General features: G+C 36.5%; 3 protein-coding genes across 3 annotated transcripts; all 3 read right to left on the bottom strand.

Moving 5' to 3' along the window:
* Nucleotides 1–573: 573 nt before the first annotated feature.
* On the bottom strand, nt 574–1,557 carry LOC142834161 (olfactory receptor 10AG1-like). Its single transcript, XM_075946383.1, has one exon. The coding sequence runs from the start codon at nt 1,540–1,542 to the stop codon at nt 574–576; it is 969 nt and encodes a 322-aa protein (XP_075802498.1). The 5' UTR covers nt 1,543–1,557.
* A 14,426-nt stretch (nt 1,558–15,983) lies between these two features.
* On the bottom strand, nt 15,984–16,964 carry LOC142842688 (olfactory receptor 10AG1-like). Its single transcript, XM_075959381.1, has one exon. The coding sequence runs from the start codon at nt 16,962–16,964 to the stop codon at nt 15,984–15,986; it is 981 nt and encodes a 326-aa protein (XP_075815496.1).
* A 9,177-nt stretch (nt 16,965–26,141) lies between these two features.
* Nucleotides 26,142–27,101, bottom strand: LOC142842687 (olfactory receptor 10AG1-like). Its single transcript, XM_075959380.1, has one exon. The coding sequence runs from the start codon at nt 27,099–27,101 to the stop codon at nt 26,142–26,144; it is 960 nt and encodes a 319-aa protein (XP_075815495.1).
* Between the last annotated feature and the right edge of the window lie 823 nt (nt 27,102–27,924).

Here is a 27,924-nt window from a genome sequence, read left to right as displayed (position 1 = left end):
GTCTATGTGTTTCTGTGTGAATATTTTAGGGCTAAGTGGTGGAGAACCAACAAGCATCCTCCTCCAACAATAGCCTTCATTTGCAATAAAGAAATGATACTTGATGACTCTATCTGCCCTGAAATCATATATACACAAACAATACAGAAAAACTGAAAAAGTTGTCTTAATGTATTTGTTTATATCTATATAACTATCTATCATCTATCTGTCATTTATATATTTATCTATCTTTATATTTATCGACTTATAATCATCTATCATTTAAATATCTATATATCTATAATCAGCTATCTAATCACATACCAATAATAATCAAAGAAAAAGAGTTCATCATTTTGGAAAGGAGATGGTATAGGTAACATGGAATGGACAGGAGGAAGGCGCATGGGAGAGTTTAGAAAGAGGGGCAGGAAATGGAAAATGATGTAATTATATTTTAATAAAATACATAAAATTTAAAAAGTAGATCACATTATAACATAAACAGTGTTTATATAGTATAACAGTGGACATGTAAAAGGAATCTAAACACTTGGAATATTTTTGATAAGTGTTGAGGAAGCTGTTCATTCACTTGTATATAACTCTGTGGCTCTTCATTTTAAGTAAAACTCTTCTCAGAGCTGCAATCACATCCTTGTTCCTAAGGCTGTATATCAGGGGGTTGAACATGGGAGTCACAGTTGTGTAGACGAGAGAGAGTAATTCATCAGTTCCTGCAGAATTAGTGGATTTTGGCCTAAAGTAGTTAATGGTTCCTGATCCAAAAAACAAAACAACTACCACCAAATGGGAAGAACACGTGGAGAAGGCTTTTGCTTGTCCTGTGGCTGTTGGCAACTTCACAATGGTGGCAATGATTTTGCTATAAGATCCAAGTATCATCATAAAAGGGAAGGCAACAAACATCATAAACACTACATAGACAGCCGTCTTACACATTGAAGTATCCCCACAGGCCAGCTTGAGAACTGGTGGAATATCACAAAAGAAGTGGTCTATTCTATTAGAATAACAGAAACGTTGAGAGAATATTCCACAAGTTTGTCCTATCTGAATTGGGATGCCACCAAGCCAAGAGCCAATGGCCATCTGAGTACACTTTGTTGGGTTCATGACCAGCGGATAGTGCAGAGGGTTGCAGATGGCCACATAGCGGTCATAGGACATCACAGCCAGTAGGAAACACTCAGTAGCTGCCAGAATTGTGAAGAAAAACATTTGGACGGCACAGGCCAGAAGACAAATTCTTCTATCTTGAGTCCAAAGATTGTACAGAATCCTAGGAAGAGTGACAGATACATAACAGATTTCCAGAAATGAAAAATTGGCCAGAAAAAAGTACATGGGCTTTTGTAGTGCAGGATCAATTCTGGCTATGACAATTATTAAGCTATTTCCTATTATGATAATCATGTACATTATGGAGAACATCCAAAACAGAAATCCTTGTAGGTTGGGAAGCTCAGAAAATCCCAGAAAGAGAAACTGTGTCACTGTAGTGGAATTATCCTCTGGCTTGTTGTCTGTGTCTTCCATCTGCGGGGATAATTCAAGTAAAAGTGAAATGATTTCCTCGTGATTGTCTACTTTGTTTTTTTATTTTTGAGACAGGGTTTCTCTGTGTTTCTTTGGAGCCTATCTTAAAATAGCTCTTCGAGACCAGTCTGGCCTCAAATTCACAGAGTTCTGTACAATGAAAATAGTGTAATACTCAAACTCTTAAATGTGCTCATTAGAATATTTCTTTTCCTTTTTAATATCCTGGCAGGATGTCAATGTATGTTCTAGTTAATAATAATAAGATATGTCATTATTACTCAGTAGCAGAACTCCAAATTGATCCTCCTTTATGCAACAATTCTATTCCTTCCATTTGTATTTTTCTTCTTGCCTAATATTTTATTCTATATGTGTAATTTTCACACTTAATGTTTTACAGTTTAATAAAGATTCATTTTGACATTTTAAATTATTGTTTTACATATGTTTTATTATGTTTTTCATTTTGTCCACACCCTCCAGATCCTTTCCACATCCCTACTCTCCAACTCTTTGTTCTTTCTCTCTGTTACTCTTTCTCTCCAAACAATGAAAATCAAACCAACCAAACAAAAAAAGACAATAATTTTCAAGAAAAACAAAAGACCATCAAAACTAAAACTAAAAAAAAAAACAACACAAAGTTTATGCTGTCTCTTCCAAGTCCTCCTGAGCAAGATGTGTTGTTTGTACACCCAGAGACACTTTATTAGAGAACACATGTTTTCCATTTCCCAGCAGGTATCAATTGCAAATAGTTTTTAGGTTAGGAGTGGGAATTCATGTTCTCTTCTGCCTCTAAGTGCTGGGATTTTATCTTGTGTGAACCTCAGCTGCTCTAAATATTCTTTAAAGATTTTTAAAAGAACTTAGGCAAGAATATATTTATTATCTAAAACTGATTTTCTCAAACATTCTTAACTTCTTTATTCTGGCACAAAACCTTTCATTGTTAAATAATTATTAACAAACTACCATGCATAGTGAGGTGCTACTAATATGTAATGCTATGCTTATCTTTAATTTTAAAGTCCATTAAGATTGACATTCAACACTTTAATTCAGATTTTAAGAAAATTTAAGGTGGATAATCTAATTTTCAGGATCTTCTTGTATATCTTCTTGTATAGATTAATTCAGGAGGTAGAAAAATTGTCACTGACATTGATGGCCAAAGAGAGAGCTAAGAAGGGTGTGCACTTCTACACTCTGAAAGTAGAGATGTTGCAGAAAGGTTATCTACTTCACTTTTCTTTGAGCTGTTCCCAAATCTTTGAAATCTTCACTATTGACCTTAATATTTTGCTCTCCTTCGTTTCATTCTGTCTTCTGCATTGTATTAGTCCAAGGGTTCACTCACGCACTTATTATTAAGTTCTTATTTATCATAATCATCTCATTTTTGTCACCAGGCAAATATTATAATTTCATCTGGTATCATATATACATGATATTCCATATTTATATATATTCCATAATTTATATTCAGTCATATATTCAGTAGATTATTTCATTGGAATAGCTCTTATTTCATCTACTCTTACAGAAATAGCTCACAACATACATTTTAAAGATTCGTTGAGTAATTTCTAAATGAATCATTATTAACTCAAAAAGAAAGGTGAAATTCACAGCAAATAGAAGGCAGACCACCAGTTATATTCAAAGACTTACATATGTGTGGTTTTCCAAGATGTCAGTTCTAAAGCATATGTATAAGCTAGAAAGCTTGTGTTAAATATGAAAAACTAACCTAATAATTTTCTGAGTATAGGAATGTAAAATTATAATTTATTTAATATTCTACAATTTCATATTGAATATTAACTAAAAGCAATTATTAAAAGATAAGAATGAATTTACTGAAAATTTAAAGAACAGAAACAAGTAGAAAGTACTCACACCTTGAAGGTGTGACTTACATTCACAAACGTACAACACAGAAGTTTCCATTTTTCTACACTAAATAATAAAATTCACGTGAAGATTTATTCAACCACCTAATTGAACATATACCTGATTGTAGAATACAATGTTAAAAAAATTTCATCCATTTCGTTAAGGACTAGAAAGTATTGTGATTTCTGAGTTTGTTCAGACAAACATTTTCCTCAAAAACTGCTTCCATCAGACAATGCCACATATAAAATATCACCTTGTTCTTCCCACAGTGTGCCCCTTCTTACAGTTTTCGCCTCTCATTGCTCTTTTAAGTAATAGAACACATCTCTACGTTGGACTCAACAAAGTTGTGAAGATATTCAAAAGAAAAAATAGCCGGATGAACAAACCCACTTCCTCGACATCTCTAGAATTTTATTTCTTGCTTTATTAAATTTCTCTGATATTTCGCTTGGTTTTAGGTGAGGAAGTCTCACTTTTACACCTTAAAAGAACAAGTAATTTTACTCACCTTTATGAGTTTTAACATTTAAAACTACAAAAAAGAAAAAGTTAATGCAATTGTATGATTCAAGATGTTCTTAAATTCTCATATTTTTTATTTGTTTGTTGTTCTGTTCTAACACAGGGATTCATGCATGTCAAACAACACTCTAACCTGACCTATTTCCTTAGTATAAACCTTGCATAAATGTCTTCAAATGTACTGTAACATGTCTGCTATTATGTTTCTAACAATTTGAAAATATTTTTGGATACCATTAGAAGTGAGAAATTACAGTAGGAAGGAGAAAATCAGTAGGCATCTCAGGTAGGTTTGGGCATATTGGATTCATGTACCGTAACCTTACCTTAATTTAACTTGCATCTTTTTGAAACACTGATTTCTGCTAATGTTCCTATTGCTGTGATATTAACAGGAACACTTAAAATCAATTAGAGTACACCTAACTCTTAATTTTATGAAAAAGTGTATGAATAAAATTGAAGATGGGAAATAAAAAAGTTCACCTCTTTAAAACCCAAAGGAAATATGTTAATTTTTCTAGATTAATTCATCATGAACAGTTAGGAACATTTTGGGTAAGAGTAGGTTACCAAGAAACTTCAATCATATTCATCAACATTTTGATCATCTGCTATGCAGTTGGAAATCCAGATTTAATACAGATATATTTAAACATATTTGTCCAAAAATAAAATGATGTGATACATATTAGCACATAAGATAACAATATCAATCATAACAATTTTCCTCATCCTCCTTTTACAAAATGTATTTTCATTTATGTAATTAGTGTCAAATATTAAATAGCAAAAAGTCCATCTGAAGTAATGATAAGTCCTTGAATTCTTTTCATTATTTTGTGTGATTCTACTAGAATGATGATATTAAAAAAAATAAAAGCACAAGTAAATTTGACATTTGTCAAAAGTAGTTCAAGAGTATCATTTTGGAATTAAACATATAGCATTCTTACGTTTATTGATTGATAAATTTCAGAACTGATGAAGAAATTAGTTGAACTGTGTTTAAGAATTTGTTTAGTGTTAGACTGGGCATCTTCTAGTATATATTCTATTGGAGGAAGACACACTAAAATTTCAGTGGGAGATCCTCACTACTCTAGGGAAAAATTCCTTTCCCATGTTACTTTTTAACTGAATGAAACAAAATTCTTGCTACTCAGGGAGTTTAAAGTAATAATGAAATGAATAAATGAGGGGAATGATAGCCTTGGGCTATCGATCCTATATACACTTAACTTTTATGTTTTGTGTGCGGTTATTAAGAAATGCAAGTTCTGACAGCAGAAACATAATAAAGTGGTAACCATACTAATTAGAATTATTTTCCTCTTTTTGAAGTATTTTGAATAGATCTCAATGACAGATGCATATAACGGAAGAATTTTGCCACTTATCTAGTTTCTCAATCTTTTAGCTCCTTCTTAAAACTATGTAGTCACTTAGTTGCATACACATACACAGACACACACAAACACATACACACACATATATGTACAAAAGACATATTTAAATAAGAAAAGTAAATCCTGTGTTCACATTTACTAATTTACCATATTTTGCTTAGACTCAAGAAATATATCTGAGGTGTTTCATGCTTTGTCATCATTCACTGGAAAAGTATTTATCTCTGTTTATAGAATTATTCTATTGATTGTTAAAATGGATGGCTATATTTCAGTATTATTTATTTACATAACCATGATTTCCCACAATATGGGTTACTTGTATACATACATAAAATATGACTCTGTCTACTATACTTAATAAAAAGCAGAAAAATAACTATATGCACCAAAGTGAGTACAGTTAGGGGTTTGAAATCACTACATGATGAGCAAATTTCCTGGATGTGCAAAGTCATGGTTAAGGTTTTAAACCCATGATATAAATTAATGGACAAAGCCTAGGACTTTTTATGGTAAGTGATTCATTTAGTAAGTCATATTTAGACAAATCTCTAATATGTAAAAGAATATGAGCATTTATTATTTTATTTCAGGTTCATTGTCAGTCTGCAAAGTGTCATTTCAAATACTCCTGTCACTAATTCATGAAAGTAAATGATACTATTTCCAATAAATTATATAACAAAGTATGACTTTCTATCTTAGACAATTTATCATATCAGAAGTTATGTTTTGATAACAAATATTATACAGAATTAGATAAAATGTGACATAGAATGAATTGAAATTTGTGACAAATTTTTCATACATATATCTACAGGCAAATCAGTTTCAACATTACAGGTACAGTTTAATTTTGAATAGCTATCTTTGTAAAATAAATAATTCTTGTAATTTTATTATAGGCACGTAAAAGTATAGTTAAAAGTATAATAATGTTCTAGTGAATCATTTAGATAATAACTCTGTCAGAATTTTGTAATAGGATATAAGTAGTAACATAAACTAAACCAAGCAAAATAATACTGCATCTAGGAAAACTACAACCTCGTTCATGAATATGTCATCACTAGCAGGGTAAATTAGCAAGAGAATCACAGAAATGGTTGATGCATTAGGAACCATACAATGTTGTAATGAGGCTACTTGTTCATTTTTTCAACCAGCCAGACTCTGAAATATTCACACAGAAACTATATTATTTGCAATACTTTTTGGCTAATAGCTTAAGCTCATTACTAGGTAGTTCTTACATCTAGAATTAACCTGTTTCCTTTCCATTATTTTATATTTTATATTTTACTATGAAGCTCAAGGTCTACTGGCAAGTTTCAAACTGGCAGCTTGCGTATTTCACCTCTGGTGGCCACATGGCTTCTCTTTTACTCTGCTTTCTTTCTTCCATCATTCAGTTTAGTTTTCCCACCTCGTTCTACTCTGCCCTATCACAGGCTAAGGCAGAATCTTTATTCATTAAGCAACAAAAGCAATACATATATGAAGGACTTCCCACACCAACAAAATAATATAAAGTTTGTGATGCTGGCCCTACCTTTATTGGAATTTCCCTGATCCAAGATCCAACCACAAGCTAAGAGTACATACACAGAGTGTGACTTCTGACTACAGAATAGTAGAGAAGACTGCAAATGCCTACATAATGGTCATATATTTTCACAGTCAGGGGAAAGCACTCTGTGGGCCACAGAATAAGAGTGAAGTACATTTGTGCAGCGCAGCCAATGAAAGAGATGATTCTTCTCTAAGTCTCAAGGTTGAAGACCATACTAGGAAGAGTAATTAATATATAACATATCTCTTAAAAAAAGTAGCTATGGTAAGGAGTATTGCTGTGATTAGCACAGTGGTACTGTTGCCCAATAGTATGGTGTAATATTTGAAAATAAACAGTCTGCAAAGAAATCACTGGACCTGAGAAATATCAGAAAATTCCAAAACAAATTCCTTTATGTCCATTCTATTTTCTTCTGGAAGTTTTGGTAGGTAATTTATTGTGGAGCAGATGATATAGTTTCTTTTAGGGTAAGAAGCACTTAATCAGACATTAGATCATGAATATCAATTTCATGATCATAGTAATTATTTTCTTCAGTAAAATGCAAATATCACTTTAACAGACTTAAAATTTATACATAATTTACAAATATGATCATTTTATAAACATTTATTTTGAAATTCTAATTTTTTTCTTCCCACCTCTTCCTCCAAATACCACCATATATGTCACATTTGTTCCCTTCAAATTTATGACCTCTTTTTATAATAATTGGCATCACATTCATATATGTATTTATATATAACATATATTCTCAGCATGGTCTGTTGATTCTATAAGATGTTCCATGAACATATGCTTTCATGACTGTCAACTTGTTGCTGGACATCTGGTTGATGTGTTCTTCCCGGTTGAAATCTTTTTTGTTGTTGTTGTTGTTGTTGTTGAAAAAAAAAATTTCCACCTCCTCCCCGTTTCCCACTTCCCTCCCCCTCCTCCCACACATGATCGTGGAACTGATCTACCGGTTGAAATCTTTTTCTGTGCTCCCTAAAGTACTCAGCTTATCAACAATTTGACAATTAAAACAGTTGGATTATTGTTTGGTTTTTTATTTTTATTTATTTTATTTTATTATTATTATTATTACAAATTTTCACCTCCTCCTCTCCTTCCATTTCCCTCCCCTTAACCCCATTTCCCCTCCCCCTCCCTCTCCAGTCCAAAGAGCAGTCAGGGTTCGCTGCCCTGTGGTAAGTCCAAGGACGTCCCCCCTCCATCCAGTTCTAGGAAGGTGAGGATCCAAACAGACTAGGTTCCCACAAAGCCAGTACATGCAGTAGAATCAAAATCCAGTGCCATTGTCCTTGGCTTCTCAGTCAGCACTCACTGACAACCACGTTCAGAGAGTCCGGTTTGATCACATGCTCCATCAATCCCAGTTTAGCTGCCCTTGGTGATTTCCCATTAGATCAGCTCCACTGTCACAGTGAGTGCGTGCACCCCTCGCGGTCCTGACTTCCTTGCTCATGTTCTCTGTTTTTCTGCTCCTCATTGGGACCTTGGGAGCTCAGTCCAGTGCTCCAATGTGGGTCTCTGTCTCTATCTCCATCCATCGCCAAATGAAGGTTCTATGGTGATATGCAAGATATTCATCAGTGTGGTTATAGTGTAGGGCCAGTTCAGGTGCCCTCTCCTCAGCTGCTCAAGGAACAATTTCCTCTCTGAATTCTAGGAGAGTTTTGTGGCCATGCGTTACCTGACAGTATAATTCCTAGGGGCATGATTTGTGTGGCCCCTGGAAACTCCATGTGAATTATGCAACATATAATTTTTAAGCAGTCTCTTGCTTTTAAGTTAATTCTTTTGCTCATCAAGAAGTCTTTTGCATTTCAGGTACCCTCTCTACTGTTGTTTAGGGTCTTAACTGGAGTCATCCTTGTTGATTCCTGCAGATTTCCCTAGTTCCAATTTTCTTGCTAGCCCCATAATCACTCCCTCAATTAAGATAACTCTTTGCTTGCTCTTTTCCCTGTCCTTCCTTCATCTTGGACATGTAGTTCCCTCATGTTCTCCTCCCCAATCTCTTCCCTCATTCTCCTTCCCCTTCTGCCCTCTCTTCTCCCCATTTACACTCTTGATATTCTCAGAAGGTCTTGTCTATTTCCCCTTCTCAGGGTAACGCACGTATGTCTCTCTTAGGAGTTCTGAACTAGCCTTCCAAAGTAATCAAATTGAAATCTACCTTCACTATAATAAAAAAAATTCAATCAAATGATTGTAAGCAGATGCAGAGATTCACAACTAAGCACTGGGTCAAGCTCCCAGAAAACAGTTGAAGAAATAGAGGAGTATTAATAAGAGCCAAGGGGTCAAGACCATGATGGGAATACCCTCAGAACCACCTGACCTGAGGTAGTGGGAGTTCACAACAGTAGGGGAAGCTACATAGGACCAAACTAGGCCCAATGAATGAGAATGAAAATTGTGTAGCAGAGGAAGTCTGTGGGATCATTGGCAGTGGGACCAGGATGCAACCCTAGTGCTTGAACTGGCATTTTGAAACTCATTCTCTTTGGAGGAATGTATTCATCAATGTAGATATGGGGGGAGGGCCTTGGTCCTGCCTCCAATTGATACACCATACTCTATAGACTCCCCATGAGAAAGCTTACCCTCTCTGAATAGTATATAGGGGCCTGGAAAGGAGAAGGTGTGGGAAAGGGGGAAGAAAGAAAATGGGAAATGGAATAGTTACATAAAATGGGAAAAGATTGTTTTAAGTTAAAAAAAAAGAAGTTTTATGCAAAAATCTATGCTGCCAAAGCCTGGATTCTTTTATTAGTGTTTTTTTCCTTTCTTTTCTTTCTTTCTTTTTTTTATTGATAAAAGGAGAAAAAAAAACAAATTTCCACCTCCTCCCAGCCTCCCATTTCCCTCCCCCTCCTCCCACTCTTCTTCCCCTCCTCCCACTCTTCTCCTCCTCCCCCCACTCCTCTCCCCCTCCCTCTCCAGTCCAAAGAGCAGTCAGGGTTCCCTGCCCTGTGGTAAGTCCTAGGTCCTCCCCCCACCGTCCATATCTAGGAAGGTGAACATCCAAACTGGCTAGGCTCCCACCAAGCCAGCACATTAAGTAGGATCAAAACCCCGTGCCATTGTCCTTGGCGTCTCATCAGCCCTCATTGTTCGCCATGTTCAGAGAGTCCAGTTTTATCCCATGCTTTTTCGGTAACAGTCCAGCTGGCCTTGGTGAGCTCCCAGTAGATCAGCTCCACTGTCTCAGTGGGTGGGTGCACCCCTCGTGGTCCCGACTTCCTTGCTCATGTTCTCCCTCCTTCTGCCCCTCATTGGGACCTTGGGAGCTCAGTCCAGTGCTCCAGTGTGGGTCTCTGTCTCTATCTCCATCCATCACCAGATGAAGGTTCTATGATGATATGCAAGATATTTGTCAGTATTACTCTTGGATAGGGTCATTTCAGGTTCCCTATCCTCAGCTGCCCAAGGAACTACCCAAGAGATGCTCTATCATATGACAAAAGCATTTGTTCAACTATGTTCATAGCAGTATTATTTGTAATAGCCAGAACCTGGAAACAACCTAGATGCCCTTCAATGGAAGAATGGATGAAGAAAGTATGGAATATATACACACTAGAGTAGTACGCTGCGGTAAAACAATGACTTCTCGATTTTGGATGCAAATGGATGGAAATAGAAAACACTATCCTGAGTGAGGTATCCCAGACCCAAAAAGATGAACATGGGATGCACTCACTCATAATTGGTTTCTAGCCATAAATAGGGGTCACGGAGTCTACAATAGGTGAACCTAAAGAAGCTAAGTAAGAAGGTGAACCCAAGGAAAAACATATAGTTATCCTCTTGGCTATGGGAAGTAGACAAAATTGCCGGGGAGAAAATTGGGATCTTGTGGGTGGGGTGGGATGGGGGTAAGGGGAGATGGGGAGAGAAAAGGGAGAAGGGGAGAAAGGGGGGAACTTGGGGAAAAGGATGATTGGGATAAAGGAAGGTTGGATAGGGGAGCAAGGAAGCACAATTCTTAGTTAAGGGACCCACTTTAGGGTGGGCAAGAGACTTGACCCTAGAGGGGCTCCCAGGTTCCCAAGCTGAGGTCCCCAGTTTTTTTCCTTTCTTTTCTGATTTTCAGTCTCTTCCACTTCTTGAATATTTTATGACTGATCAACTAATCTTAGGTAGACCATGGAGTTATTATCCTTGGATTCTATTGCATCTTTACTAACACCTTCAGAAAATTTGTGATTTATTTCTAGTCCTCCGGTATCCTGCTACAAGCCACAATTTTATAAAGTAATTGCTCAGTAATTGCTTTTATGAGTGATTTATCTGAACCCAGGGTTCGGGTAAAGGCTAAACCAAAAAACAAAGCTTTTTGGAATTACTGCTTTGTAAATAGGTGGCTGTCCTTTGCTGTAAATTTTTTCAGTGTAGCTGAACTCTCTTTTTGTTACATATTTGAAAACGAATGTTCACAGTTCAGAACTATTTGTGGAAACAGTTTCTACTGCCAGGCCTTCTTCTTCTCTCCTGGATAATCGCAGAGTTCTGCCTTCCTGCAGTTATCTTCATCAGCAGGCATTTGGGTCCAGGCATGGTGCATCCCACTTAAACTTTCACAGATACTCAAGGACATACAATCATACCTGCCCAAGCTGCTGCTCTGGTTTAATCCCAGGTTGTACTCTTTGCACTTACTTTCACCTCAGCCTATGGGTGCTTTAATTCGGGAAATTTAGGGCTTGTATTTTACCCTCAAGGACGACAGAGGAAAGAATTAACTGCAACCCAGAGAAAGACCCACAGCACCCACAGTCAGAGCGGCTGAGAACAGCAGAGTCTGGAACCGATAATTTAGAGCATTGGTTTCTTCTTCACTTAGAGCAGTAAGTCTCACTCCAGACTAGGCACATAGAAACTGCAGCATCTGGTGTCTGTGCTAATTTTATTAAGAGTCATGGCTTCCACCTGACTGTTTATACAGGTTACTTGGTTACCTGATTCTGTTCATGCTCAAAGAAGAAAAAAAGTACACAATGATTTAAAATACAATTCATGTCCTACTCATAATTTTACTGAAAATAAGCATTTTAGCTTTTATCTATCACCTAAAAGTGTAGTATAGCACACTAACCATCCTCTCTAGAAATTCCTGATGATTTAATTCCTTTCTTAACTAACTTTCTCCAATAAGGAGCTCACCAGATTTGTACTAGCCACTCCCAAGTACATATATATGTGTGAAAACTCAAACCTAATTTTCTAGTTGGCAGAACAAATTCCATTTTGAGAAATTCCATTTTAGACAGAACATAACTAGGGGGGTGAATGTAGTCCAGTAAAGTCATAAACATTTCCAAGAAACTGTGCCATTCCTGGTCAGTGACCCAACAGGGTATCTAAACAACAACTGCTTGATTCAAATGTCCTTGTGGGTATCTGATTAACTGCTGTTTTAAAATTCTTGTCTGCTGACAGTCACTGTTTGAAATTTCCCTATACCCCAACCAAATAATTAAGAAATTGCATACTTTTACAAAACTCCAAAATGCCAAGGCTTTTGCCACCCTATTTGCTCTTTTCCCCTTTAAAAGCCCTTACCCTGAAGCCCTGAGAGACGTTCTCCCACACCCGCTGTGTCAGTGTTGGATTATATTCTAAGTTAGTTAACTTGTAATCAAAAAACCAGTGCATAGGACACTGGTTCTGTGGTGGTCTTGTTTGGGTGTCCTGTGTCATGGTATAGCCTTTGAGAGCTCATCCTGGATATCCCAAGGCTGCCTGACCACAGCCGGAAGGTAACTTTCTTTGTTTGTCTTTGCCTGGTTTTTGGGCTCATGTTGGTCCTTTCATTTCCTGAAGCACACAAAATATGTAAAGTGGTTACAGTCAGATGCAAAGTTGGTTACAGTCCCAATTGGGCTGCTGAGCCAGCCAGCGAAGGTGTTGGGGGTTGCTGAGACCACAGATGATCCAAAAGACATTATGGACCCCGTGGAGGGAGATAATGGTTTCAAGTTTCATCTCCTTTTGGAGGGAGACCATGGGTTTGAACCTCACCTCCCTGTGGAGGGAGAATGTGGGTTCGAGTCCCAGCACCCTATGGAGGAATCCCTCAAGGTTTATATTTGATCGAGGATGAGAGAGCGCCTCAAATCTGGGCATAATTGAGTTGAGCCAGCAGAGTTTCTCCCCACTTGAGAATGCCAATCTGTCGCTGTTTTTTAATTTTTTCTCTTGTCTTACTGGAGCAAACTCTCTACCTGTTCCCTCGGTCTTTTGTGATGTTTGTGTTTGTCTTTACTCATGTTTCTAGTGAACTAAGGCTATGGTACAGATGATTTCTTTCACTTTCTCTTATTCACTACCTGGACAGAGCTTAAACATGGGGCAAAGGGAAAGATAGCAGCATGCCTTTTTAGCAGAAAGGCAGCAAGAGCAGAACAGCTGAAACGGGCTGACCCTGCAGGGCGGACCGCCTCGGTGGTACCAGAACCTGGAAGCAGGCAAAGCCTTTGGGGAACGGTGGACGCTGAGTGCCCACCGCCTGACCTCCTGACCATTTGACTGGGAGCCCCAAGTTGGTAGAGGGGGCTGCACAGCGCCCAGGACTGAGGAACACTCCTTGGGAGGTGGCAGGGGCCTGGGCATGCGGTGGGGTGCTGCAGCTAAAGGCTGCTTGCAGATTTGCACAAAGCACCCAGCTGCCTGAGCCCTCACAATCCCAGGGTGGCGATGGCGCACTGCCTTGGTGCTGAGAGCCTTGTGTTCACTCGTGGAGCCATGGCCTCAGTGTGAGTGGACACAGGATGGTGGCAGCAGAACCATTAGGGGAGCCCGGCCTAGAACCCACCCATGGAGTTCAGGGAGAGCATGACTGGCCAGTGTGAGTGATAAAAGTTGGGAGAGCGGTGTACACACACAAGGGTGGAAGGGTGCTCAAGTTGGGGGAAGTGGGATTCAGGCAATCCTTCACCCCATTGCATGCCCTGTCTCTGTACCTTGAGGGTCACCGCCAACATTAGGAAGAGGGGAGGGACCTGTCAGAGGGGACAGGGCAGCAGGAAATTGACTTCTTGCAGTTGAAAAAATATTTGAATATGAAATGGAGTATCTGAGATTGTGGCCAAAGAAGGGGGATATTATTTAGAGATAAACAGTTTACATTAGTATGGATGTTGGTCTATTGATACAAATACCTACGCTTGTTTAAAGTATTATGTTTATTATAACGCATTAAAAATGTAATATATAATTAAAATTATAAATTAATAGTCACCTATAACAATCAAATGCTCAGTCATGTTAGTTAGGGTTTCTAGATGTATAGAGATATATTTAAAATGGATAGAAATTCTTCAAACATATCAAAGACCTAAAGAATACAGCATTTAAAATATTTTAAGAACTTAGACTTTTTTTTTCAACAGTGAGACATTTCTTCTTCTGTCTGCACCAATTATTTCAGAGAAGTGGATGGACATCGAAGAAACTTATTATGGAATTTGTCTTCAAGGTAACAAGTCTAGCCCTTTGGGCAAGAAGCTGTTCTTGCCTAGACTGTATGACAGTATGCTGCATAGACTAGGCGTATAGAACCCATAGAAAAGTGACTGCTGAACTTTCCAAAAAATGTGATGGTCCTTCAGAGTTCCTGCTTCACAGAAGAAAATGTCAGACACTCTGCTAAACACAGAAGAAAGCAAGTGATGAACTTTTCCAGTACAAGGCAGAACAAATCTTCAAGTTTCCTGTTTCACTGAAAAGTTTGTTAGATATTATGGGCCTATAGACTAAAGACGGATGCCCCAAAATTAGAAAAGAACTTTGGGTGACTGTCCAGGCAGTGAGATGTCTGTGTCAGTTCTAGAACATTGAAAGTTGCTTACAATATACTTCTTGTTTAGGTGATATTATACACTTCTGGGATCGTTGATGGAGTTGAATACCAGATAGTTATAATTTTTGTTTTCCTTAGTTTTGATAAATTAAACACAAAACTTTAGAGTCACAAAAATAGGATAGATGATAGAGTTTTACTTAATTTGCCAAATGTAAATGGCCTAAATATTGTAACTTTGATTCTTGTTTAATCACTGTTTTGCATATGTAATTTTACTATGTCGAAGTTAAAGCTTTCATTTCTAATTAAACAGAAAATGTGATATGAAGTGAGATATCCTTATTTTTATATTTTGTTTTTATTGGTGGATGAATAAAGCTGTTTTGGCCAATAGCTTAGCAGAATAATGCCAGGCAGAAAACCTGAACACAGATATATACAGAAAGTAGGCAGAATCAAGGAGATGCCCTGTAGCTGACGAAGGCCAAGGACGCCAGAACCTTACCAGTGAGCCACAGCCTTGTGATGATACATTTATTAATAGAAATGGGTTATGATGTGGGGACTCATTCTGTATGCTCTGAATATGTTTTATTACCATTGGTTAAGAAATAATCTGTTTTGGCCTACAGCGTGTCAGAATATAGTAAGGCAGGAAATCCAAGCAATGAAAAAGGAGGCAAGCAGGAGGAGTCAGGGAGATGCCACGTAGCTAGGAAAGGAAGACACCAGAGTCTTAAAACAAAGCCTCAACTTCATAGCAATACACAAATTAATAGAAATTGACTAATTTAAGATGTGAGAGCTATCTAGAAATGCACCTGAGCCATTAACCAAGAAAAGTTGTAATTAACACAGTTTTTGTGTATCTGTTTGAGAATCTGTTTGAGCAGACAGGAAATAATGCACAGTTTCATGTTTCAGGGGTACCTTAAGATATAAGAGCTATGCAGGGACATGATGAGCCATTTGCCAAGTAATGTTGAAATTAATGTAATTTCTGTTTGATTATTCGGGTCGTGTTGGTCAGCAAATAAAAGTACAGTTTCCGTTTACAGAACTTCAAATTTCATCAAACAAATATCACTTGACATGAGTACTAACACAATATTAATTATGATAGTTGAATATTCAGAAATGAATTTAACAATTCTGCTGTGCTGCATATACATGCGAAACATATAAGAAATCAATTTTTGTAATTTTATGTGGTCCCATATATCAATAACTTAGTTTGTAACTTTTTCAGTGCTACCATGATGTCCTTATTTCTCAGTGTATATATGATTGGATTCAACAGTGGAATGAAAACGGTGTAGAAAAGAGACAGCAGCTTCCCCATGCTTTCTGATTGATTTGATTTTGGTATTACATATGTTATAATAGCTGTTCCATAAAACAATACCACAACTATAAGATGTGATGAGCAGGTAGAGAAGGCTTTAGACCTTCCTCCAGCAGATGACAGATTTAGAATGTTGCAGATAATCTTGCTATAGGAGGCAATGATCAATAGAAATGGAACCATGATAAAAGCCACTGCAGCAACATAGATTGCTAAATTATTCACAAATGTGTCTCCACAAGCAAGCTTAAGTATAGGGGGAATGTCACAAAAAAAGTGATTAATTTTGTTAGATCTACAATAAGGCAAAGAGAAAATTTGATAAGTTTGCCCAGTCACAACTGGAATGATACTGACCCAGCAAGCAGCCACAAGCTGCACAGCGATCTTACTGTTCATGATTAGTGGATAGTTCAGAGGATTACAAATGGCCACATAACGGTCATAGGCCATGACTGTAAGTAGGAGGCACTCCATTCCTCCAAACATGATGACAAGACAGAGTTGTAAAGCACAGGAAAACAATGTAATAGTGCCTTTCTGTGTACAAAGATCCATGAGCATCCTCGGGATCGTGACTGTTACGTAGCAGATTTCCACAAAAGAGAAGTTGCTAAGAAAAAAATACATAGGGGTCTGTAGAGCAGGGTCAATTCTTGTTATTAGTATTATAATGCTATTGCAGAGAAGAGTAGTCAAATACATGAGCAAAAATATACCAAAAAGCATCCAATGGAGATAGGGAACATCAGAAAATCCTAAGAGAATGAATTCTCTAATTGTAATATTTGAATATTCTAGTTTACTTTGCTCTTCATCTGTAGATAAAACAATTTCCATATGTTTGATGCATTTATTTTTCAAGTCTACAAATGTCTTATATTGGCTGGATAAGATGAATGAATATATTTATGTGTTTTTAAGCATAATTTATGATAATTTTGCTTTTTAACTACAGCATAAAATTCTTAACATTCAAAAAGCACTAAGTATGTAGTTAAAATAAGCCTATGACATAAGATTTATTTTACTAGACTCAGCTATATTTCAACAAGATTTTGAGATACATATGTTATAAATACAGGAACACTGTAGGGAAATCATATCTTTGCACTTCTCCTTTGTTTTTCTATTAAGCTAGAAGCAAACTTTACTCCAGAAAAAGAAAAAATCTCCTTGGGGTACACAAAGCTTATGAGCTACAGCTGTGACCACAGGTAGAGACGGGCTTTTGTAGCTGTAGCCATGGACAGTTTCCAAACTCTCCTTTGTCTGATGAAGCAAACATCAGACATGAACAAAAGAATTTTTACAATCTTGAGATGAAACTCAGATATAAATTACTTAAAAAAAACAATATGTATTAACAGGGTTTTTCGGTTAAACTAATGTTTGTATTTAGCCCATTGTTACTCTCTGGCATTCCTGATGTTGTTTACCAAAGCTCTCTAGTCCCCTAATATGGCCAGTTTTGCATAGCAGGGAAGAGTATGAGACAATGCACAACCAAAAAGTCACATACATTCTTTCATTTAAACGATAACTTAGATCACGTCAGTTGCTGGTCATGAGTGACTGGGAGATATCTAAAAGCTGACCCTCAGCATGCAGAGTGACTCTCAGTTTGCAGAGGGCCACTTAAACCTTGCAAACAGAGCTATGGGTTGTACAGTAAAGTAGCCCATTGTTAATAGTTAATTAGTGAGAATTTAGTACAACCTTTTTTGTTTTTGTGTTTGTAAATTACCTTTCGTTCATTTTTATCAATACGAAGTTTTTAAATTCACAGATTTTATTTGAAGATTTTCTTTAACTCTTATTCAAAAGAAGGTCTTATATCTTTCTTTGTGAATTCCACAGGTTATTATACTGAGTACAAAGGAAGTTAAATCCATGGTTATATGGTTACAAATTTCAGTTTTGAGCTTGCTACCTTGAAGAGCAGAGTTCACAACTCCATAAACGCAAGATAATGCCTAGTGGTTGGGGAAGCCCTAGTAAGATTCCACGATTTAAAGACAGACAGGGACTACACTAAGCTAATGTCTGGACTAGCCATCTCATTGAGTTCTGGGATTCTCTGTGACATCATAAGTCAGCAAGTTAAGTAGAAAAGCAATTGTTAATTATTCCTTGCATCAAATCTGAACTCTGCAAGCATGCATACCCATAGATATTAGGAAAAACAAAGAAAAAAGAAAGCAAAAAGAAATCACATTAAAATAAGAAATGAAAAAAATCTACCAATGTCAATTTTCTTGAAGCAAATTTTTATTATATAAAATTCTTATAATATTGCTTTGTATAATCATTCACTGTGATGCTTATTATAAACATGGCCACTAGAAGGTTCTTATCTAACCTTTTACTTTAAAACTATCTTATTTCCATTTTCATGGCAGATTTTCCTGTTATGTTATTCACTGATAAAATATGTATGTTTTGTATAAATTTTCTTCTTTAGTATTTATGTAAAAACTAGATCTTTCACCAACTGTCTTGGTGATTGTTCAACGTACATTAATATGAGCAAAAATAACTGACAAAATAAAATTAATCTCTCTTATTGATTAGCTTTTTTTGTATAATTGGAAGAAATCAACAAATCTAATGACTTTCTAAATAGTTGTTCTTTAATAGCACATGGTAAGTATTTAGATATTTCCTATCCTAGTATTCCATTTGCCTTTTAGATTCATTCAATGATTCATTTAAATTACAAGATTGAAGAAGCTGAATTTATGGATCAGTGTTATTACCACAGACTGCTCTTCCAGATGACCTAGGTTCCATTCTGAGAACTCACAAGGTGACTCACTAGCATCTGTAATGTTAACTTCAATAAATCTGATATAATCTATTGACCTCCACAGACACAAGACATTCATGTGGCCCATAGGCCTACAAGCAAAGAGTCATTAAAAATATAGTAAATTAAAATTTAAAAAAATAAATTGATAGATACATATGATCTCATGCTCTTGTATTATTAAATTTCTCTGTGCTCACTTTCAATATGTATGCAATCAGTTCTCTTACCAACAGCATAATTAGCACAATTTGACAAATATCTAACTTAAATTACCACAAATTGACTCCCAATGCTAGGATAAGAAATATCTAAATACTTATAATGTGCTGTTAAAGAACATTAGAAAGTGTCATTAGATTCGTTAATTTATTCCAATTATACAGAAGAGTAGAGTTATGTGAGACCTGCCTAATGGGTAGATTTTCAGAGTAAGACTTAATCTGTGGTATTTTAAGATCATCTTGACCTAGAAGGTCAGAGTTACCTTTGGTAAATAGTGTAAGGAAAGCACTTGATCTTACCTCTACACATCCACTTGAAATCAGCAGTGAAAGTAAATGGAAAGTAAATGGAAATATCTTTTGTATTTTATATGTTCTTGCTTTCCTCAGGCAGTTGCACTGATTCCACTATAATCATTTTGGTTCCAGATAGGGATTGATATTTAATAAGGACCATCAAACCCCTGGGGAACATTTCTCCTGTGCATCAAATTAATTTTAGGATACTATTCATAATTAATATCTGGGAAACTGATATTAATCAAATTTATGTTCTTCTATCATCAAAATATCAGAATACTTTTATACTACTGACTATAGGTTTTTACAGTATCACTTTTTGGATCTAGAAATCACAGTTGTTGCTCCTTCCTCAGCAGTCAAACAATTTAAAGACAGCTCAAAAACATAAAGTATTCAGATTCTCTGAGTATTTTCCATCTTTTCATGAAAGTTAAGCCAGAGCAGATGGGAACTGGGATCACTAGTTTTCCTGAACCCAGATGGTTAGGTTTGGGATCGAGTTCCTAGAGCTAGAATTCTAATCCCAGCTCTGGCTTTGGCTGGTTATCTCAGGCAAATGGCTTTTTTTGTAAATTCAGGCCCCAAAATGTGGGCACCAAAATGAAGCTTGGTTAATAAAACTCAGAGAGAGAGAGAATTTGGGGATCAAACTGAAAGTCAGAAAAGCGAAACAGTCAAACACTGATTCTTACCTCAAACTCAGTCTGGAAATGGTGATCCTGCCTTTAGGAATCTCATACTGAGACTGTCTGAGTAATGTATCCTATTTTAAAATCTTCTCTAGCCGGGCGGTGGTGGAGCACGCCTTTAATGCCAGCACTCGGGAAGCAGAGGCAGGCAGATCTCTGTGAGTTCGAGGCCAGCCTGGTCTAAAAGAGCTAGTTCCAGGACAGGAACCAAAAGCTACAGAGAAACCCTGTCTCGAAAATTAAAAAAAAAAAAAAAAAAAAAAAAAAAACCAATAAAATTCTAGGACTGGGATTTAGGGCATGCACCTTTGGTATTAAAGTTATGAACCTTTTGGTTATTTGGCAAACTGATGTGGTTACTGGGATTATAGTTATGTGTTACCATTTCCTGTTACCATTAACAGTGGAACTGTTTTACTCTGTAATCTTTAGGCAAGCTTTATTTATTGACATATAATGAGATATCACTACACAGGGAGAACTTCTCTTTGGCATTATCTTACTGTATACAAAGTTTCCTTGTGCTTGCCACAGGAATTGTGACATTATTTTTTACATTATTTTTTTATCTGGTGACAGAAATAGTTTATTTATATAAATATTGGTAAATGATATGTTTTCTCATGTACCTTTTAATAAAATATGAAAAGCTGCTGGAGACAATTTTGTATAGTTATTGATTATTACTTTAAGGACAGCAACCCAACTCATATGTCTGTATTGACCCTACCAACAATAGTAATGAGTGCATAAAAGTAGCTTCATTTTTTATCCTTTCTTCATAAACATAATATTGATATTAATATCATCTATATATTTATACTGAATCTATAAAAGTGGTATTCTCACACTTTTTTAAGGATATTATATTCCTAACTCATTTGACCAGTTATAATATAGTTATAAGATTTTTTTAGTAACAAAACTTCATTTTCTGTTTTATTATTTTTTCATTGGATAACTCTTTGTTGTTATCATTTGCAAAAGCATCACATGTATTTTGTATTTATTTTGTTTTATTTTTAAGACATTCTCAGCAATCCTGGAATTTGCTCTGTAGAACAGGCACTGGCCTTGAACTCAGGGATTCACCTGCTTCTGTCTTCTTAGTACTGCAATTAAAAGCAGAGGTATTTTGTATAATCAATGACAAATTCTTCATTTAGCACAGATTTTCATTTCTTCCATGTCTTATTTAGGATTGAGTTGGTAATACGAACACTTACTTTTTTTTTTAATTTATTAAAAATTTCCATCTCCTCCCCTCCTCCCATTTCCCTCCCATTCCCCCAACCTCCCTCCTCCTCCTTCTCCAGTCCAAAGAGCAGTCAGGGTTCCCTGCCCCGTGGGAAGTCCAAGATCCGCTCCCTCTTCATCCAGGTCTAGGAAGGTGAGCATCCAAACAGTCTAGGCTCCCACAAAGCCAGTACATGCAGTAGGATCAAAACCCAGTGCCATTGTCCTTGGCTTCTTAGTCAGCACTCATTGACCACCACATTCAGAGAGTCCGGTTTGATCACATGCTCCATCAGTCCCAGTCCAGCTGGCCTTGGTGAGCTCCCATTAGATCAGCCCCACTGTCTCAATGGGTGGACGCACCCCTCGCAGTCCTGACATCCCTGCTCATGTTCTCCCTCCTTTTGCTCCTCATTTTGACGTTGGGAGCTCATTTCAGTGCTCCAATGTGGGTCTCTGTCTCTATCTCCATCCATCTCGAGATGAAGGTTCTATGGTGATATGCAAGATATTCATCAGTGTGGCTATAGGATAGGGCCATTTCAGGCTTTCTCTCCTCAGCTGTCCAAGGAACTAGCTGGGGACATCTCTTTGGATACCTGGGAACTTCTCTAGAGTCAAGTCTCTTGCCAACCCTAAAATGGCTCCCTTATCCACCTTTCCTCCATCCCAACCATTCCATTTCTCCAAGCTTTCCCCTTTCTTCCCTTCTTAATTTTCTCTCCCCATCTCCCCTTACCCCCATCCCACCCCCACCCCCAAGCTCCCAATATTTGCCAGGCAATCTTGTCTACTCCTATTATCCAGGAGGATAACTATATGTTTTTATTTGGGCTCACTTTCTTATTTAGCTTCTCTAGGATCACGAATGTCCTTTTTTTTTCAAAATAATTAGAATATGAAATGTCCTGCAAATAAGTTTTATTTATATTTTAATGCTCTCAACACTATTGAGATCTGTTTCCATGAGTCTATTAAAACAAATATTTTATTATATACAGGATGTTAGTATATAGCTCTGGCCAGCCGGAAACTTGTTATATTTTCCAGGATGACCTCAGAGATACAATTTAAGCTAAAGGGAACATGGATTATAATAAGAATATACCCAGCTGTCCTTTACTCTCTTTAAACTTGGGAGCTTTTCTCCATTCTCACTACTCCATAAATAATTAAATAAAAAGTCATATAAGCTAAAATTTGTACCTATTTCTTGGAAATTTAATAATATTTTAATACAATACATGTAATATATATATATATAAGTTAAAAGATAAATATAATCATTTACTTATTTAGGATATAGTCTTTAAAATTTACAGTATGCTACCATTATCTCTAGTCACTCTGCTCTGCAAAGCTATAACTTACTACCACATATCAAGCACTCCTGTAGTTCTTGTCTCCTGATTTTATCTAGCTTCTGGTTACCATGTCTGTGTTCTATAAGAATAAATTGTATATCTATAGATTAAAAACATTGTAGAAATAAAAAAGGAAATGAAAATTTAAAATTGAGATGCTAAACATTCAAAAAATAAAAAGAATGAATTGGTCATTGCTATAATTAGCATATTAGGGTTATACCTATTTATTTATTCATTCAATTATTTATTTTAGTGTGATCTGATATTCTATGCAAAAACGTGCCTGAATAAAGTGTGCTCTCCTAAAGGAGGTTTGTAATATTTAGAAAATCACTAGCCTAGAGGGAGGGTTATCTTCATCCCAGAAGAAAACTTGTAAGCCACTGAGATACATTTGAAAACCTTGTTTTCCAGTGATATTTCTTGATAAATCTTACAAATATGTTAATACTAAAATTCCATGGAATGCCAAAGTTTCTCACATTTCAGAATATAAGCAATCAATTAAAAATATTTCTACATACATTGATTATGGGCATTAAATAAAAAAGATAAGAATATTTTAAGGAAAAAAATGTTTTTGGAGGGAGGGTTTCAAGTCTGGGTTTCTCTGTGTAACCCAGGGTATCCTGGCATTTGTTCTGAATGCTAGGATGACCATTAACTCAGAGATCCACCTGTCTCTGCCTCTAGAATGATGAAACGGAATGTCTGTATTACCAAGTCCATCTGATAAAAGATTGTTTAAACCCATATGTGGCAGCAGGCTACTCATCAGAGAGTAAGATGTCTTTAACATGAAATATATGTAATGTCAACTGGATGTAGACCAAGACTGCTCATGCAATTCCGAGGTGCCCAGACCCGAATAATCATACAGAAAGTATATTAATTGCAACATTCTTTGGTCAAGTTATTATCATCTTAAACTACTCCATTTCTATTTATCTGTGTATCACTACGAGGCTGTGGCTTACAGGAAAGGATCCGGGCATCTTTATCCTTCGGCATCTACATGGCATCTCCTTGACTCTGCCTATTCTCTCACTTTATCTGGTTTGGATTTCTCACCTGACTTTAATTTGCTGAGCCATTGACCAAAAAAGCTTCTTTGTTAATCACTGGTAATTAACAATATTCACAGCATACAGAGGAGAATATAACATCAACTGGATGTTGAATTTTCTTTAATATAATTATATAATTACAAAGCAATTATTAACCAAAATGCATTACAGTACTACTAGTTGAGTTTTACCTATTAATTGCTAATTCATTTCCACATTATAATGGAGTAAACATTTGTCAAAATTAGGATTTCTATTGCAGTGACTAAAAACCCTGTCCATAAAGTATATTGTGGAGGAAAAGATTTATTCAGCCTAAATTCCACAATGCTGTTCATCGCCAATGGTAGTCATGGCAGTAATTCAAATAAGGCAGGAAGCTGGAGGGTGGAACTAATGCAGAGCCATGGAGGGCAGCTGGTACTGTGGTTTCCTGTGGCTTAGTCTGTTTTCTTACAGAACTGACAACGAGAATCCCATGGATGGCACCACCCACAATAATGTGGTTCCTCGCCGATTGAGAAAAGGCTTTAGATCCAGATCTCATAGAGTATTGAAAACTTTAAAATTTGTGCCACTAAAGTTTACCCTCAAGGTTCAAAAAAGATGCTACTATAAGCCAATAAAATCTACACACAATCTGTTCTTTCTAACCTTGTCTTTTTATTGTTCTTTCTTTTTCTTTATTCTAATTCTTGTCCTGCCTATAATTTCTTAGCTCTCATTCTCTGTCTCAATTCTAATTACAATTTTCAGCTACATTCTTTTTCTTCTTCTTTTTTCTTCGTTTTCCTATCTCTGCTAATTTTTAGAATGCTTCTGCTCCAACTTCTGTTAACTCTCTTTGTTCTTACCCAGCTACAAAGACCAAAAAAATCCTACAGGCAGACCAACTCAGAGACAAGAAAGTTTATGGAAAACTGTCCATTAGCACGTTTGCCAAATGTTGCAAAATCTAAGGGCATTTTGGTTCTGAAGTTTATAGCATTTACTTACTTACTCTAAGCAATTGGAACAAAGAAAAGACCCAAGCCTCAAAATTACCAGAGGTGCCAGTGGAGGTTTGTCTTCCTCTGGGCTGTGGGTAGATGGTCAATTGTTTTTCTTGAGGTTAAGACACAGTAGTAAATCTCCTGAACAAAAGTCATCAGTAAACTGAGGTGAAGATGAGCATGAGGTGTTAGGAAACATTTAAAACAAGGCTACTTTTAGATCATTGCTTCTTTACCTACAAGTGAGGTAAAACCAGTAAATGCTTATATTTTCTATCTATTTGAGTAGAAATGAATCTGCAAATTTGGGCACACAGTAATTCTATTTCTTCAGATATCTGGGAATGTCTTAGATGGGATATTTTATATGGACCCTAAACACTGACCAAATGCCTGTCAATAAAGATTATTGCAGGAAGGCTGATCTCTGCATTTACATAGGAGACGGGAGCAAACACTCGGTAGTGGGACTGTTTTCACATATACCTAGAGGATGCAATCAGTAAACAGAAAATTTATAGGTAAAATTGTGTCCAGTAAATGATCAAATAGTAATAAACTGTGGGAGTTGAATCGCAAATTTGTAGCAGAAAGAAATAGGCTATGGTGAAGAAACTACAGCAACAGTTGCTTTAACCACAAGGCAGTAATACCAACATTCCATACATTGCATTTAAACCTCCATTCACAGTTCCTCACTCTGATGGTTTGACCATGTGAAATAAGACTGACTAATTACCAAATAATCCTTTTGCTCATAGCAATGGAGGCATTTCCTCAACTGAGGTTCCCTCCTCTTTACTGCCTCTAGTTTGTGTCAAGTTCAAACTGAACTACCTAGTACAGCATACATCTGCATGACACTTTCCTGAAATAGAAAATAGAGCAGTTATTTTGGATTCCTATCATAAAAAGAACTAAAAATTCTTTAATAACTGCATTGTTACTTTTGAAATCAAGAATTTTCTTGAAATTTTATTTGCACATAAATAAGAACTAAAATTTGGAATTAACCTATTGCTCGATAATAAACACTAAGTTGGTTTTGAATAAAATAAAAACAAGAGCACCCTTCAGAATGACTCAAAATCAAGGTTGTTGAAAAATAATCACAAATACTGTATGAAAAAGAGGAATGTTTATGTTTTTTATGCACATGAATTTCTATGTAAAAATAATTTTTTAAAGGGACCATGAAAATGTAATGGAGCAAGAGTAATGTTACATGGAGTGGGTAAGAAAAAAATAGTAAGGTAATTCAATGACATGTTTACACTACAATTATAGAAAATAAGTAATTTGTAAAAAAAAATCAAGCATGTTTTGCAAATCATAATATAAAACGTCTCAAAAGGAACTTTTTCAATGCAATCATAACATCTTTGTTTCTCAAACAGTATATTATGGGATTAAACATTGGGGTCAGAACTGTATAGAAAAGAGAAAGGAATTTGTCTGTTACTGCTGAATAGCTGGACTTTGGTCTCAAATATGTGATGATACCTGATCCGAAGAATAAAGCTACAATTATAAGGTGGGAAGAACATGTAGAGAAGGCCTTGGCTCTCCCAGTAGCAGATGGAAGCTTCAGAATGGTTGAGATTATTTTTACATAAGATACCAGTATCAACATAAAAGGAACTGTGACCACTAAAAGGGCAATCACATAAATCACTACCTCTAGCATTAAAGTGTCCCCACAAGCTAGGCTCACTACTGGAGGTACATCACAGAAAAAATGATTCAACTGATTTGATCCACAAAATGGTAGAGAGAAGATCCAATATGTGAACCCTATATGCACAGGAACTCCAAATACCCAACAGCCAGTTGCCAGTTGTATACAGAAACTATTGTTCATGATGACAGAGTAGAGCAATGGGTTGCAAATGGCAACATACCTGTCATAAGCCATAACAGTCAGAATAAGGCATTCAGTGGCCCCTAAACAAAGGAATAAATACATTTGAGTAGCACACGCTATAATGGAAATGCTTCTGTCTTGTCTGTAGAGACTGGTTAATAACCTGGGGAGAATGACTGACACATAACATATTTCTAAGAAAGAAAAATTTCCAAGGAAAAAATACATGGGAGTCTGCAGAGAAGGGTCAGTCCTAGTAATTATGATGATAAAACTATTGCTCATCACAATAATTAAATACATTATCAAAAACACCACAAAAAGAAATTCTTGCAAATTGGGAACATCAGAAAATCCAATTAAGATGAATTCTAACAACATGGAACGGTTCTTTTGTTGTGGAGTTTTTAATATGGATCCATACATGGATGACAGGTATCAAGGCTATAAGTCATTTACTCCATGGTATTCAAAAAATTTGCGACAAATTGTGTGTCAAATCCACAGACCCAGTAGTGATGTCCACTTGTATTTATTTCCTTGAGTTATTTGCAAGCGTATATAGTCCCGTTTCCTAAATTTTCTTAGGATACAAGAAAAGGATATTTAAAACCTTTTTTTCACACTCACAATAAAGAATCATGGTTTGTCACAAACCAAAAGAACGAGACACAGAGCAACAACACAAGATCTCAATGGTTCAGGTTGCCTATCCTTGGCTATAAACAGTTGCCTTCAATGTGTAGCGCAGTGAGGAATGCTATTACCTTTAAGAAAGAAATGAGTTTCTGATCAGTAATATGGAATGAGAAGTTTATAAAACTCAAGATCATGTCAATTTTGTAGAAGTCACATGATGGAGGAAGGTCATTGGTTAAATAAAAAGAAACTGCTTGGTCCTCATTGGTTAGAAGATAGGTGGGAGGAGTAAAGAGAATAGAACACTGGGAGGAAGAGGAAGTGAGCTCAGACTCCACAGCTCTCCTCTCGGGAGCAGACGCCTCAGAGAGACGCCATGCTCCCCGCTCCAGGGAAGATGCACGCATGAAGCTCCGACCCAGGATGGACTTAGGCTAGAATTTTCCCGGTAAGACCGGTGCTACCGTTTATTAGAAATGGGTTGATCAGGATATCAGAATTAGCCAGTAAGGGCTAGAGATAATGGGCCAAGCAGTGATTAAATGAATACAGTTTGTGTGTTGTTATTTCTGGCATAAGCTAGCCAGGTGGCTGGGGTGCTGGGGATGCA

The sequence above is a fragment of the Microtus pennsylvanicus genome, chromosome 1 (assembly GCF_037038515.1).
Source record: "Microtus pennsylvanicus isolate mMicPen1 chromosome 1, mMicPen1.hap1, whole genome shotgun sequence".
In the NCBI taxonomy this organism is placed as follows: Eukaryota; Metazoa; Chordata; class Mammalia; order Rodentia; family Cricetidae; genus Microtus; species Microtus pennsylvanicus.
Note: the sequence above shows the minus strand (reverse complement) of the source record. Positions and strands in the feature narration are given on the sequence as shown.